At 48.7% G+C, this 15569-nt stretch overlaps 1 protein-coding gene across 2 annotated transcripts in view; it reads left to right on the top strand.

The window, feature by feature from the left end:
- Window positions 1-15569, top strand: part of dock1 (dedicator of cytokinesis 1) — a 189843-nt gene that overhangs the window by 137901 nt on the left and 36373 nt on the right. For both annotated transcript variants that reach the window (XM_030339626.1, XM_030339627.1), the window contains 4 exons: window positions 6463-6541; window positions 8461-8561; window positions 12590-12648; window positions 13599-13747. In XM_030339626.1, the coding sequence (XP_030195486.1) occupies window positions 6463-6541; window positions 8461-8561; window positions 12590-12648; window positions 13599-13747 (388 nt within the window). The remainder of the gene's footprint in view (window positions 1-6462; window positions 6542-8460; window positions 8562-12589; window positions 12649-13598; window positions 13748-15569) is intronic.

Below are 15569 nucleotides of genomic sequence, written 5' to 3'. Positions count from 1 at the left end.
ACATGCAATTCAGATCGACTAATTTAATAAATCGCTTGAGTAATTACGTTATTTGACCTTGCCTTATCTCTGAGCACAGGCTGATAGAATCAGCTAGTCTGCAACGGTGTGCAAATAGACCGTGATCATTATCGTGGCTGCTCTCTGAACTCCATTAGCATGTGTGCTGCAGGGATGATTCACCATCAGCAAACATGCTAGACACCATCGCTGCTGATCCTCCAACAACTTTGTCTTCGCTCCTCGAACTGATGGCTAAAGGTTTGACTTGGGAATAGATAACAACTTAAAAAAATATCCTCTTCACATTGTCAAAGCCTGGAAGACGTGCAAGAGCCTCCTCATTATTGATCTGTGAAATGGTAATTATCAAGCAGAACATTGATCTGTGAAATGGAAATTATTTGGATGGTTTGGACACCCGAATGTCAAAGAACAGGTTGCCTATAGATAGGTCCGTCTTGGGTTTCAATGTGTGCCTGGTGGGGTGTTTGAAACAAATCTATCTAAAAAAATACTGGAAGTTCCTTTCAAGAAACCTTTCTGGAGTCCTCTTTAACACAACCTCTTTCTTCTTCCAGTGTGTTTTTCAGAAAAGCTAGTGGCAATTAGAATGCATATAATGGGAGGTAATGGTGTAGTGATTAGTATTACATTCCGGAGGAAATGTAGCACCCCGTGGAACTCTTGTACGTTCCCCACTCCTATCTGCACCATTCCAGCCATATTTTTAAATAATAGGCTCTGCGTGTCTTTAATGTTGCTTCCTGCAGGGCCTTACTTGTAGTTTCCCCGCACGGGAGGGAGACGAATCATTTATTCTATTTCCACCCTCCTCATTAAGATCCACACTTTAATTAATGGCAGGATGTACCCACAGAGGAACCATCTTGTCTGGCGTTCCAGAAGCGTTGCGTCTCTGCGCCGAGGCAACCCGGCCGGCCTGAAATAGGGCTTGGTTGAACGCAGGCGCGGCTCAGCTAGCCACCATGGGATTCTCCGTGCTAACACCACAACAAAAGAGGGCTTTATCGGAGCGTGTCCGGAGTGGCTGTGGCCGTGGTCTCGTGTTGCGTTGAAGGTCATCCAAGCAGAACACAGGAGAACGCATCGCTCTGAAAACATTGGACTTTTGGATTGTTGTGTTGGGAAGGACTCCAAAATAGGGAGAGAGGGACTTGGAGAGAGAATGGTTGATTTTGGCTGTATTCTGCCAGTGCCGATGGGAATTGAGAGGCATTTCCCCATAACACTTTTTTGAGTTCCCCTAGGATAGATATCTACTGGTCCCTTTAATGTGCTCTGACAAAGTAAAAAAAAAAAAAAGTCCATCCTTTTTTAAAGCCTTAAATTCCACACTAGTGTCGGAGGCAGAGCAGATACTGTTGCTGAGGCCCATTAGGTTGCCCCAGTGGGACAGGGGAGATGGTGGCCATCCAGGTTCAGCCTGTGTCAGTACTGTGCCCCAGTAGCTACAGAAGTATTACAGGCCGGGGCGGTGGACGGGAACGCATTTCACCATTAGCCCAGCGCAGAGCGCATCAGTTTACTCTCATTTGCGACCTCACAGCTGCAGAGAATAGTGAGGTGTGCAAGAAAAGCAGGGGGGGAGCCTGTTCTCTGACCTCGAGGGGATGGTAATGTGCTCGCCAAACGCTCATCTCCTGGACATCAGGAGGGGTCTCCCACCCTGGGCTTGCGGAGCAGGATGAAGGGCCTCCTGATGGTCCATCCAGCCCTGTTGAGCGTCGCTTAGCCTCGACCCGTCCCGGGCTAACGACTTCAGTGACTCTCTGAACGTAACGCAAACGTAGTGAGGCAAGCGGTATATCATGCTGAGCGTCGGGCGCTTCAGAGCTCGGTGGTGTTTCCACCGCAGCTCGTTGCCAGGGGCCTCGGCTACAGCAGGTGAGCCACGACGACAGGGGTGATTCCCCTCCGCGGTCGGGACTGGTGCTGTTGTTTTAAACGGAGGGAATCCCCTTCAGAGACTCTCTCTCGCTCTCTCGCTCTCTCTCTCTCTCTCTCGCGCTCTTTCTCACTCTCTCTCGCTCTTTCTCACTCTCTCTCTCTCTCCCTCTCTCTCTTGCTGTCCCTCTCTCTCTTGCTGTCCCTCTCTCATCAGCTCTCTCTTGCTTGCTGTCCCTCTCTCTCTTGCTGTCCCTCTCTCATCAGCTCTCTCTTGCTTGCTGTCCCTCTCTTCTGCTCTCTCTCTCCCCCTCTCTCTCCCCCTCCCTCCCCCAGCCCTTCCGCAAGTACCAGTTAGGAGATGTTTTGCTGCGAGCGCTCTCGCTGCATTATAAAAACCATAAAGGCGGCCCCCAGTAGTCGTGTGACTAGCGGGCCCCCACAGCCAGGCAGAGCCTCTGCGCGGCTCTTCAAGCCGGGGCTGGGGCCCAGAGAACGGCGCCGTGTGATCAGCTGCCAGGCTCCATTACACGGCGCCTGCGTCTTAATTCTGGGCCGAGCTGCTCAGGTGGCAGAACGCTCTCGTCCTTGATTCACCTTGCCATAATTCATCACGCTCCGCGGACCGCCCCGGCCCCGGGCCCCTGTCTCGTGTGTTTACCCCGGCCCCGTGTGACGGGGAGCGATTGGAGGGTGTCCCTAGCCGGAGACACGCACCGCCGTCAGGTACCGGAGGATATGAACGTCGGCGAGAGGCACGACCTGATTGTTTCTTTGATAAGACAAGCTAAGCTTATTAGGTACGCCGCTGTAGCCCGTCCAACACACATGGACATACACACACACAGGGAGATATACATGTGCACACGCACACACCACAGGGACTAACACACACACACACACACACACACACACACACACACACACACACACACACACACACACACACACACACACACACAGACTTAGTTAACCTATTGTTCCTTTAACCAGGGATGAATTTTAAATCAGTGCGGGCTTCATACTTTGTAAGTAGCAATCATAATTCCCCACTAAAAGCTTCACACCACTTAAGTTATTAACTTTCCATTCTGAAATGTTAAAAGTATTAACCCGTTCTTAGTTACATCTGCTCCTCTCCCCCACAGACTCCTGCTGCTCCTTATTAGAGCTCTCCTGGTACTCCTTAGTAGAGCTCTCCAGGTTCTCCTTAGTAGAGCTCTCCTGGTTCTCCTTATTAGAGCTCTCCTGGTTCTCCTTAGTAGAGCTCTCCTGGTTCTCCTTATTAGAGCTCTCCTGGTTCTCCTTATTAGAGCTCTCCTGGTTCTCCTTATTAGAGTTCTCCTGGTTCTCCTTATTAGAGTTCTCCTGGTTCTCCTTAGTAGAGCTCTAATGGTTCTCCTTATTAGAGCTCTAATGGTTCTCCTTAGTAGAGCTCTCCTGGTTCTCCTTATTAGAGCTCTCCTGGTTCTCCTTATTAGAGCTCTAATGGTTCTCCTTATTAGAGCTCTAATGGTTCTCCTTATTAGAGCTCTAATGGTTCTCCTTAGTAGAGCTCTCTCAGTCATGGCCTCCTTAATTAGAGCGGGGCGGCAGTAGCTCAGGAGGTAGAGCGGGTTGGCTGGTAAACTGAAGGTTGTTGGTTCGATGTGTGTCGAGGTGTCCTTGAGCAAGGCATCTATCCCTGACTGTTAGCTCCCGACGAACTGGCTGTCGCCTTGCATGGTTGACTCCGCCGTAGGTGTGTGAATGTGTGCGTTAATGTGAGGCAATATTGTAAAGCGCTTTTGGTGGCCAATGGTTAGAAAAGCGCTATATAAATGCAGTAGAAAGAAAAGAAAGAGCTCTCCTATTGCTCCTGGTTCTCCTCAATAGAGCTCTCCCAGTCCTCCTGGCTCTCTTTATTAGAGCTCTCCCCGCTAGAGCTCTCCCAGCTAGAGCTCTCCCAGTGCTCCTGGTTCTCCTCATTAGAGCTCCTCCAGTATTCCCAGTCCTCCTCATTAGAGCTCTCCCAGTCCTCCTCATTAGAGCTCTCCCAGTGTTCCCAGTCCTCCTCATTAGAGCTCTCCCAGTCCTCCTCATTAGAGCTCTCCCAGTCCTCCTCATTAGAGCTCTCCCAGTGTTCCCAGTCCTCCTCATTAGAGGAGGACTGGTGTAGCTGTAGCCCGCTGTAGCCCGTCCAACACACATGGACATACACACACACAGGGAGATATACATGTGCACACGCACACACCACAGGGACTAACACACACACACACACACACACACACACACACACACACACACACACACACACACACACACACACACACACACACACACAGACTTAGTTAACCTATTGTTCCTTTAACCAGGAATGAATTTTAAATCAGTGCGGGCCTCATACTTTGTAAGTATGGTGTACCTCATACACCACTTAAGTTATTAACTTTCCATTCTGAAATGTTAAAAGTATTAACCCGTTCTTAGTTACATCTGCTCCTCTCCCCCACAGTGAATGTGTGCGTTAATGTGAGGCAATATTGTAAAGCGCTTTTGGTGGCCAATGGTTAGAAAAGCGCTATATAAATGCAGTAGAAAGAAAAGAAAGAGCTCTCCTATTGCTCCTGGTTCTCCTCAATAGAGCTCTCCCAGTCCTCCTGGCTCTCTTTATTAGAGCTCTCCCCGCTAGAGCTCTCCCAGCTAGAGCTCTCCCAGTGCTCCTGGTTCTCCTCATTAGAGCTCTCCCAGTATTCCCAGTCCTCCTCATTAGAGCTCTCCCAGTCCTCCTCATTAGAGCTCTCCCAGTGTTCCCAGTCCTCCTCATTAGAGCTCTCCCAGTCCTCCTCATTAGAGCTCTCCCAGTCCTCCTCATTAGAGCTCTCCCAGTGTTCCCAGTCCTCCTCATTAGAGCTCTCCCAATGTTCCCAGTCCTCCTCATTAGAGCTCTCCCAGTCCTCCTCATTAGAGCTCTCCCAGTGTTCCCAATTCTCCTCATTAGAGCTCTCCCAGTGTTCCCAGTCCTCATTAGAGCTCTCCCAGTCGGTTTCCCTCCACCAGGTCACGTTCTGTCACAGTGAGGCTTGTGGGGATTCACACAAATTCGCACTCACTTAAATCCCAAATTAAATCACTTGATGTGAAACCACTTAGTCAGGTTTTGTGGTTTCACTCATTTAGTGTGCATGGAGAAATAATAAACGTCTGCGGACATCAGTACCTTTTATGTGAAGAGACCATTTGCAGTGTGAAACACAGCCGGTGAAGATAGGCAAGATCATTTTGCATTTTTAAAGTGTACCATTAGATTTATTCAGTAGCTCTCATCCCCTTAGAAATGTAATATAGCCAGAGAACGTACATGAACAATCTCACATACTCAACAGGTATTATTCAACTAAAAATCCTATCATATAAACATGCCCTGCTCCCCAATGTCTCTTTTAATATTTGGTTTCTGAAGGCTGCTGTCAGATCATGTCGCTGATAGCTGAACATGGGACCTTTCTCCAGCATTGTGTTCGTTGTTCTCCCCATCCTCTGCAAACCCAGCCTCCCTTCCCCTTATCACGTCAGGATCAGAAAGACGAGATGAATGTGGAACTTCCACCGAGTAAAATTCGGGAAGGCGTGATACCACAAGCCAATAAGAGGTCTGACGCTGAAGGCATGAAAAAGTAATCCACTTGAATAAAAAGTGGAATGATCAACTGAAAAGACGGTTTCCTCCAACTTACATGAACAGCAGTGATAGATGACTACCATCAATGGAAAGAATACCATTGTTGCCAGAAAGCGATGACTAAAGTCGCTATCTATAGCCGAATGAGATTACAAGATGGGCCTTGTGCCTATAGTCCACTCTCTCAATGGCAGTATTGTTAATATAATGAACCGGGTCTTGGCAGCGACACTGTTAATCGCTTATTATATATTTTGATAAGCCTGGCTCCGCCCGCCTTAGTACTTCTGCTCAATTAGAGTTTTACTTCAGTACTAGGTCTGGGTCAGCGGTATGTTAATGGATTTTCTCTGCCAAAATTTTCTACGTCCAATCAGCGAACAGAGGGAGTGGCCGAGATCAATGACGTTAAAGTCAGCTCTCGTTGACGGACATTGTCACGCACAGTGATTGGTTTGCATAAAGCCTGCGCGCTAACCCTGCGCGCTAACCCGGCCAAACGTTAGCGATGGGTTATGGCAGATCCAGAGTGGCACTGGACGGATCCAATAGTTTTAAACTTCAACAGACACCCGCCTTCAAGTGAGTTAATGTTTGTCAACTGAGTAGGTCCAGACTCTCTGTATAAATAAAATGAAGTACGAGAGTCTGGTAGGACCAGGCTTTATTTTGATGACATCAAACTGAATCCGTAAATGTAATTCACCTCGTCATGTTTCCATCAGTGCAAACGGCATCACTTCGTCAAGGACTGAACGACCAATCAACACGCAGCCCTCCCTCAGCCCTCGTCTGGTCTGCTGTCCTGGCAGGAACCCAGACGGGCCGTAACCTCGTCCCAAAGGGGGGGTTTGTAATATTGATGAGCGGCGTTCCTCTTGTCGTTCCAGAGTGTTCCTGCGGGCCATCAACCAGTACGCGGCCGTGCTGAACAAGAAGTTCCTGGACCAGACCAACTTTGAGCTGCAGGTGAGAGATCCAGCTGATGGAGGTGTGGTTCCATGTCCTCTTTGGACTCCATCAGGTGGGCGATGGAGGTCTTGTTTAACGTCCTCTTTGGCTCCATCAGGTGAGTCACGGAGCTGATGGAGGTCTGGTTTCATGTATCTGCTTGGATTCATTGCCATGGCGACAACATTATAGCATTCTTTTAGAGGAGCAAGGTGTTAAGATTTTGTTGTTTTGAGTCGGACGCCGCCAAAAGCAAGATGTTGTATAAGGTGTACAATATCAACAACAAGATAGATATTGGAAGGTTATATATTTGCAAACCCAAGTCGATCACAAATCTGGTCTTAAAAATGAAACAATCCATTCACAAGTCGTGTCACCACACGTAGAAACACGTGATGATGAACGTGTGATTCACGCACACTTCACTGGCAGTGAAGTGCTGTGTGAGATTGTGTAGGTCAGCTTCACACTTTGGTCCACCAATAGGGTGTGTGGTGTTGAGTTTGGCCTGGCTGGGCGACCAGGGATAAAGATATCTCAGCCAGCTCATGGTGAATGGATCGAGCTCTCCAGAAAGGCGATGGAGGCGGTGCGGAGGCAAACTGTAGCAGGCTTTGTGTTCCCCGCTATCTCGGAGGCCGGATCTGTCAAACGGGCCATTTAAACGTTCACACTGAGTCTTTGTCGGACATTGTGGGCCCGAAAAAAGAAAGCGGTAGAGGGGAAAAGGAGAGAATAGAAATCGCTGAAAAAGGTATTTGCATAAAATATGTCAAGAGGGAACATAAAATACTGTGTAATAGCCGGCAATTAGATTTGCATTTCACAATTATTTAATCTGCTGCTCAGAATAGCAATGGCTTCCTTTGCTCTCATTGTTGAAAATGGGGCAGCTGTTAAACCAGTGAAACAATCCGACTGTTTCAATGGCCTTGGATCACGAAGCATTGGAGGATTAATGAAATGTCAAGAAGCATGATGTGTTAATGCATTTCTACATTAATTCCTCTTCCTTTATTCCATAAAGAGCTGCTCTCTGGTCTGCCGTTACACGTTGTGTAACGGCATTAGGAATTCGTCTGACTTCTGTTAAATAAAGTTTTTCAGAGTGAAAACAGGCTGAAGATAACATGTTTTAAGGGGAGACGGGGAAAGGTGTTGCTTTAGGTGGTGTTGCTTTAGATTGGGATGCAACGAAAAGCATGAAACAAACTGATCGAAACAAACAAATATTATGACGCATTGATATGTTGTGGCCTCCTTTGTTGAATTGCCCAATCGATGATGGAAATAAATCACCAAGTTGAAAAGGTTAACATTAAAAGGTTTTTATTCTGCTTGTTTGTTGCAAGTTCAAAAGATACCCAAGTTCGGTCTGAAATGACCTATCCTTTTACATTTGTAATTTCACAAATACATAAACAACTAAAATCACGATTGAAACCGAAAGCACTGGTTCAGCCTGTCTTGTCTGCCTGCGTCACTAAGTTGCTCTATTGTCAAAGAGTGCTTCTTATTTTCGTTCTGCTACTGAGGTCAGGTAATGGCACTCCTTACTTTCCATTTGAACTGAAATAGAAATGTAATTAGCACTCCTTTGTCCCTCTCTCTCCTGCTTGCTGTCTTCCTATCTCTTCCTCTCTCTCCCACTCTCTCCCACTCTCTCCCCTTTCGCTGTCTCCCTCTCTCTCCCTCTCCCTTGTTCTCTCCCCTCTTCGCTGTCTCCCTCGCTCTGTCTCTCTCTCCTGCTTGCTCTCTTCCTCTTCTCTCTACTTCTCTCTCTCTCTCTACTTCTCTCTCTCTCTCTACTTCTCTCTCTCTCTCTCTCTCTCTCTCTCTCTCTCTCTCTCTCTCTACCTCTCTCTACCTCTCTCTCTCTCTCTCTCTCTCTCTCTCTCTCTCTCTCTCTCTCTCTCTCTCTCTCTCTCTCTCAGCTGTGGAACAACTACTTCCATCTGGCCGTGGCATACCTCACCCAGGAGTCCCTGCAGCTGGAGAACTTCTCCAGCGACAAGAGAGCCAAGATCTTCCACAAGTGAGTACCCATGTCCCCTCATTAAATGCACGTTTTTCCTGGGTCTACCACTGTTGTGGTCAGGGGTTTGACCCTCAGCCAGAAGCGTGGTGGTCCAATCAAGAAGGAGCTTTTATTCACCAAGAAAGAACATCTACTGTGTTACTTATACTTTGGTAATGTATTTCTGCTGAGAAGAAGAAACAAACATAACGAAAAGAAATCCCTGCCAAAGCTAACACAGGGGTTAAATATGAAATCAGCCTACTAATTAAGTCCCGGCAAACCGGCCTGGTAGAAAGATGTATCAAATCAGTCTTTCACTGCTGCTGTATTTACAAAGACCGGGTAGCAATTTACTTAAAAGCTTTATTGTCATAGCAATCAATAAATCAAATGCTCCAAACGAAATATAGAAACAAGTCTGGTGTCTGTTGCTGTGGCAGGTCTGTAATAATCTTGTCCAAACATTTCATTCAGCCTGAATGATTTGATGTCCTGTCTACCCGGCTACCTCTGAGTCTTCCACAATGCTGGGCAGACCCAGAGCAGACCCATGGGGGGGTGTTTAGCAGACGCTTGCGGGAGGGTTAGGGGTGAGGCTATACAGAGTCTAGGTGAGGTCTTTTGCAGAAGCCGGAAGTGGCTAGTCACTTGTTTTTGGAGAGTGGCTAGACAGTGGTTTTGAGGGAGAGGCTCGTCACTTGTTTTGGGGGAGTGGCTAGAAATTGGTTTTGGGGGAGTGGCTAGTCACTTGTTTTAGGGGAGAGGCTCGTCACTTGTTTTGGGGGAGTGGCTAGACACTTGTTCTGGGGGAGAGGCTCATCACTTGTTTTGGGGGAGTGGCTAGACACTTGGTTTGGGGGAGTGGCTAGTCACTTGTTCTTGGGGAATGGCTACATCTCAGTCTGTCTTTAGAGTCTGGTGGCCGGAGCCAAACGTGTAAATGCTTTCTGGGCAGGGGGATGAAGAACTAGGAAGCAGGACGGCTCATCTTCCTCAGAGGGCGTTGTTGTGACCGTCCTCTCGTTCGGTGGCCGTAGATCAGCCACGGCCCCCGCATGACAGACCAGAGTCCTACACACACACAGTTAGGCACACACACGCATATTTATATATACACGCACAGTTTCCCTCTGATACTGTATTCAGACCGTGGCTAGTCGTCAAGGAAGAGGAGAGGGGGGTGGTAGAGTAAGGAGAGGGGGGAGGGAGAGGGGGGAGAGTAAAGAGAGAGGATCCATGATGCCTGAGCTCCACGCTCCATCCCTCTTCCTCTTATCTGTTATTGACAGAATCAAAGTATTGGACCTGCCAGGGAGAGTCTGCTTTCAGATGAGACTACATCAGTAATGCTGTGGCACAGCAATTACTTTTTTTCCCACTTACGATTATGATCGCGCTAACTCTTCAACCGTCTGTCTGTCTGTCTGTCTCTCTGTCAAAGTGTGTCCACCAGTGGGAGAACAGGGTAGAAATGAATGGCTTCCTAAGGATCCACAGTGGGTTTACTAGAGAGATCCCAAAATAAATACTGCACAACACATACTTCCCAAGCTAGTGGGCGCAAGCCTGAATCCGACGCAGATGCAGTTTAGAAACTGGGCGGTCCCCTTGAGACGGAACCGCGACTCGGCATCAAAGTGCATAATTCATCCCCTTTGCTGCAAGGGCATATCGAAATCAATTATAAACATCTGTGTGCTGTTTAAATCTTAAACGCGAGTCTAATCCCTGTTATTCTGCGTGTAAAAGCAAAGAGACATTTGCGAGTGTGCGCGTACCCACCACTTACGACATGCGTTCCCCCTCCGGGACTCGACGCTGAGCCTGAATGGAGAGGAGTCTTGGCGGGGTGGGAACTGAACGATCAATGGGTCGTTTCTGGATCCCCTCGCGGTATCAATACCTCGGCCCGTCGGTGGATCGTTATGCATTCTGGCTGGTGCAACCCACCCCTGGGTCGGAGAGACGGTCGTCCAGTTGATTGTTTTGACCTGGCCCACAAAGACGTCAGCGCGTCCTTGAGGGATATCGGCATGACGATCGATTTGAGCTTTTCCATTTCTTTATTTATTCCTCCGTTCATTTTAGATGTTTTGCGAGCCGTCCTATCAGGTGCCCCGGTTGAGAACCACTCAAGCCCAATTTATAGCCGGGGCTGTGATTACTTCTCTTTTGGTTCGTGCGCGGTTCTCACGGCAATATCCTGCGGTGTTGTGCAAAAATGTTTACGCTGAGAGAGCAATGTAATCCTTGTAATATACGATATTGAAATGGCGTGGCCATGGGCTCACCGCACACTTCACCAACGGTACAGCCGAGACTATAAATCCACTTTCGTCCCCCTTGCTGGTTGCCAATCGCTCCCAACCTTCCCTGCAACAGAGAGGATGCACCCCCCCCCCCTCCTGGCTCCATCAGTAGGCCGGGGGCCGGGCGAGGCGACGGAGCTGTCACGGGGCCTCGGGTCGTTTATCTGTCAGGGCTCAGGGATGTCGCCTCTGTTTATGATGGCTCTTCCTCCTGCGGGAGCCCATTTGTTCCCCGAGCACCGCGCTCTGTCCCCCGACCTCAACGTTAGACCCTGGCCCGTTGTTAAGATAGTGTAACACAGAACGACCCCGTCTCCCTCACCCTCGTCTTTTTTTTCCTTCATGTTCTCCTTGTCATCTCGTCCTCGTTTCACTCCTTCTCTGTCCACGTTTGTTTGGTTTTCTTCTCCCTGGTCGCTGGACTGTGTTGTTCTCTCTCCTTCCATGGTGCTTGTCAGAGGGGCTCTCGGGGACCCAGAGTCATAGTGTTTTATGGTTAGGGCCAATTCTGTGGATGTTTATTCTTTGGAGACGTTGGCGGTCCCAGGAAGCAGATCCCTCCATCCCCCTCCACGTTGAACACCAAGGCACCTTGGAGTGATGGTTCCACCGGTTTCTGCAAACACTTTTCGTTGTTCTATCAGGCGGGACTGTGGCTGAGGAGGTAGAGCGGGTTGGCTGGTCACCAGAAGGCTGCTAGTTCGATCCATGGCTCCTCCTAGCGAGTGTCAAAGTGTCCCTGAACAAGACGCCTCACCTTGACTGCTCCCGACGAGCTGGCCCGGCGCCTTTCCATGGCTGACTCCGCCTTCGTTGTGTGAATGTGTGCAAGAATGTGTGAATGTCAGGCAGTATTGTATAGCGCTTTGAGTGGCCGCTGGTTAGAAAAGTGCTGCATAAAATGCAGTCCCTTTACCATTTACCATCTGAAACACTTATGGTCCGTGTTTCCCTGTCGCTGCTCACTTGAAGTCCTTGACCTTGCTGGCTTAATGTTCTTATTCTGTGAAAAAAGTCTCGGATTTATATGAGTATAAATCGCTTTAAATTCCCAGCATATGAACAGGTTGTAATTTAAGTTAAAACGAGACCTACCAGACTCTCTATGGCATAGAACAGCCTGTGGACTGATCTCTACTTCATTTGAATTGGCCAGTTTTGCCAGGAAAATGGAAGGAAATTATGTCTAAGCATGGATAATGGCAAAGCCGCTCATAAAATATCCAATTATTGCAGTGAAACGCGTCTTAAAAACTAAAGTCATATTTTAACCCACCACCTGGACTACTTTGGAGGATTGCAAGCAACAAACGCAGTCATAGATGTGAGTTGCAAACCTTTTTTATGAAATCCTCCTCTTGATATCCGATGAAGGCAGATTGTGAGGAAGGATGTGGAGCACGGTAACGGACTGCTTCGTTGAAAACGTTACCAATTAACCAATTACTTAAATTGCAAAACAAGCACATTTCGTTACCTGCTACAACGAAGAAGTAATGGAAGTAATCTTATGCGTTCCTATGTAGCGCATTCCCCCAACACTGGTCCCAGACCAGCTTACACTGCAGTGCTCTGAAACTACATTCTTACACAGATGACCTTTAATACCAATATATGTTTGATCATGAGTATAGTGCAAATATGTGCCTTTACAAATTCAGTTTGATATGCTTTTCACGCTTCATTGCCTTAATTCTGTTTATGTCCGTGATTAATAATGATTTTATCTTCCAGGTACCAGGACATGAGGCGACAGATCGGCTTTGAAATCCGGGATATGTGGTATAATCTGGGTAATTACCGATCGCACATCGCAAGCTTAACAAGGCCTTTTTGTTTTGATGTTGTGCTTCTGTTACACGATACAGATTATTTACTGATGGAATATTTCCCTGCTTATAATTACCGCGAAATCCAGAAATAGATGACATGTGACGGGGCTGTGTTCATTCAGTCTATTTCCTTTGCGTTCGCGTTCTTGTGCGTTTGCACTTGATCATGTGCAGCATATGCTGAGCCACCAATAGAGACCAAGGTGCTAATTAGCTTTATGAGCCGTCAGGGAACCTCTGCAGTGAAGGATCTTGAGAAAGTGTGTGTGGGTGAACACACGGTTTATAGATGTTTATAGAGGAGGCTTATGTCATGTGATGTAGATATATTTGTAGACATTTGGAGAAATAAATGCATTTTCCTTTCTAGCAATTTTCTTTCTGTATTGACTCACAACTTGTGGTCATTCCTGTGTAATGTAGTGCTCAACAAACAGGAAATAGAGGTAAACCTAGTTTACACTGCAAACTTAGAGTATGAAGGGGCCATCTTGATACCATCATGTTTCTAAACACTAAGAGAGGGGGATAGACCTGAATATCATAAAGATCTGAGGTGAATGAGACCCAGGTGAATGAGACCCAGGTGACTCAGCCCAGGTGACTCGGACCAGGTGACTCGGACCAGGTGACTCGGACCAGGTGACTCGGACCAGGTGACTCAGCCCAGGTGACTCGGACCAGGTGTATCAAACCAAGGTGACTCAGCCCAGGTGACTCAGACCCAGGTGACTCAGCCCAGGTGACTAAGACCAGGTGACTCAGACCAGGTGACTAAGACCAGGTGTATCAAACCAAGGTGACTCAGACCAGGTGTCTCAGACTCTGGTGACTCAGACTCAGGACTTCCATGCGGTGTCCTGCCTGTGTGTGTAGCATCGTGCGCTGACCCCCTCTCTGTGTGCCCCCAGGTCCCCACAAGATCAAGTTCATCCCTGAGATGGTGGGGCCCATCCTGGAGATGACGCTGATCCCGGAGGTGGAGCTCCGCAAGGCGACCGTCCCCATCTTCTTCGACATGATGCAGTGCGAGTTCCACTTCACCTGCAGCTTCCAGAGGGTAACTGTGTGTGTGTGTGTGTGTGTGTGTGTGTGTGTGTGTGTGTGTGTGTGTGTGTGTGTGTGTGTGTGTGTGTGTGTGTGTGTGTGTGTGTGTGTCATCCTTTGTGTTTTCCTGTGTGTGTCTTTGTTTTGGTCTGTATCTTCCTGTGTCTGTGTGTGTGAGTGTTTTACTCTGTATTTGTGTGTGTCAGTTTGTGTGTTAGCCTCCGTTTGTGTCGGTGTGTGCGTGTTAGTGTTTGCTTGTCTGTATATGTGTATGTGTTTGCTTGTGTATGTGTTTTCTATTGTGTGTCTTTGCCCCTCTGTTTGTGTGTGTGTCTGTGTGTGAGAGAGGATGCCCCTAAATCCCCCACTGACTGGGGGGGAGAAGGGATAAATAGTGAGGAGGGATGACAGTGTGAGACAGAGAGAGGATAAGTTTCCAGAGCCGTGAGCGTATAATGCTGCAAATCCTATTTTCCCACACTGCTGTTACTGTACCAACAGCCGGCGTAAGTGGGACTTAATGTTATGCCTTGTTACAGCGCAAAATCAAGCCTTTGTGTGTCTGTGTGTGTGTGTTTGTGTCTATCTGTGCTTGAGTGTGTGTGTGTGTGTGTGTGTGTGTGTCTAGCTGTGCTTGGGTGTGTGTGTTATGTCTCTATTGGTGTGTGTGTGTGTGCGCGTGCGTGTGTGTTTCTAACTGTGTGTGTGTGTGTCTATCTGGGCGTGTGTGTTTCTAACTGTGTGTGTGTGTGTGTCTATCTGGGCGTGTGTGTGTGTCTGTCTATCCGCGTGCGCGTGTTTGCGTGTGCATGCAATGAGTAAATCCAATTCTCCAGCGCTACGCAGTGTGTGGCGCTCCCCTGCCTCTTGGCAGCTCATTGTTGTGTCGGGCGCTCTGAGGAACAGCAAGCGGTTGTTTCTCTGTTTAGTGAGGTGGTGGAGGAGGAGGGGAGAGAGCTCTACTAGTGAGGTGGAGGAGGAGGAGACAGAGCTCTACTAGTGAGGTGGAGGAGGAGGGGAGAGAGCTCTACTAGTGAGGTGGAGGAGGAGGAGACAGAGCTCTACTAGTGAGGTGGAGGAGGAGGGGAGAGAGCTCTACTAGTGAGGTGGAGGAGGAGGGGAGAGAGCTCTACTAGTGAGGTGGAGGAGGAGGAGGGGAGAGAGCTCTACTAGTGAGGTGGAGGAGGAGGGGAGAGAGCTCTACTAGTGAGGTGGAGGAGGAGGGGAGAGAGCTCTACTAGTGAGGTGGAGGAGGAGGAGGAGGGGAGAGAGCTCTACTAGTGAGGTGGAGGAGGTGGGGAGAGAGCTCTACTAGTGAGGTGTTTGTGTGTTGGAGGGGAGAGAGCTCTACCAGTGAGGTGTTTGTGTGTTGGAGGGGAGAGCCCTTAACTAGCGAGGGGGCTCCCGTAGAGAGCAGCAGCATCTGTAGCTCTACCCGCCACGGGGCCTTCCTTTGGATGCCCCTCGGTCCGTAGTGCACCCTCCTCAGGGTGGAGGCACCACCAACCCACCCCCCTCTGGGTGGAGACACCACCTCCTCCCCTGGGTGGAGGCACTGCCTCCCCTGGCCCAGTGGCACTTGGGCGACCAGTCCATTCTCTGCCCTCCCTCATTCTCCGCCAAGCCTCTGTGAAAATGTGATCAATTTCACTTTGGCCTGACCCCGTTTTGTACGGTAAGCCGGCCATATTCCCTCGGCTGGCCCTCCCCTTCCTCCCCCTTCTCCCCCCTCTTCTCCCCTCTGTCCGCAGTGTAAATCTGCAGCTTAGCAGGGCGAAGCGCTCACATCTTCTCTCTATTGGTCAAGGTCTCTCTATCTCGCTTCTCACTCTCCC

The sequence above is a fragment of the Gadus morhua genome, chromosome 18, assembly GCF_902167405.1.
Source record: "Gadus morhua chromosome 18, gadMor3.0, whole genome shotgun sequence".
Lineage (NCBI taxonomy): Eukaryota > Metazoa > Chordata > Actinopteri > Gadiformes > Gadidae > Gadus > Gadus morhua.
This window is presented reverse-complemented; position numbering and strand designations above follow the sequence as displayed.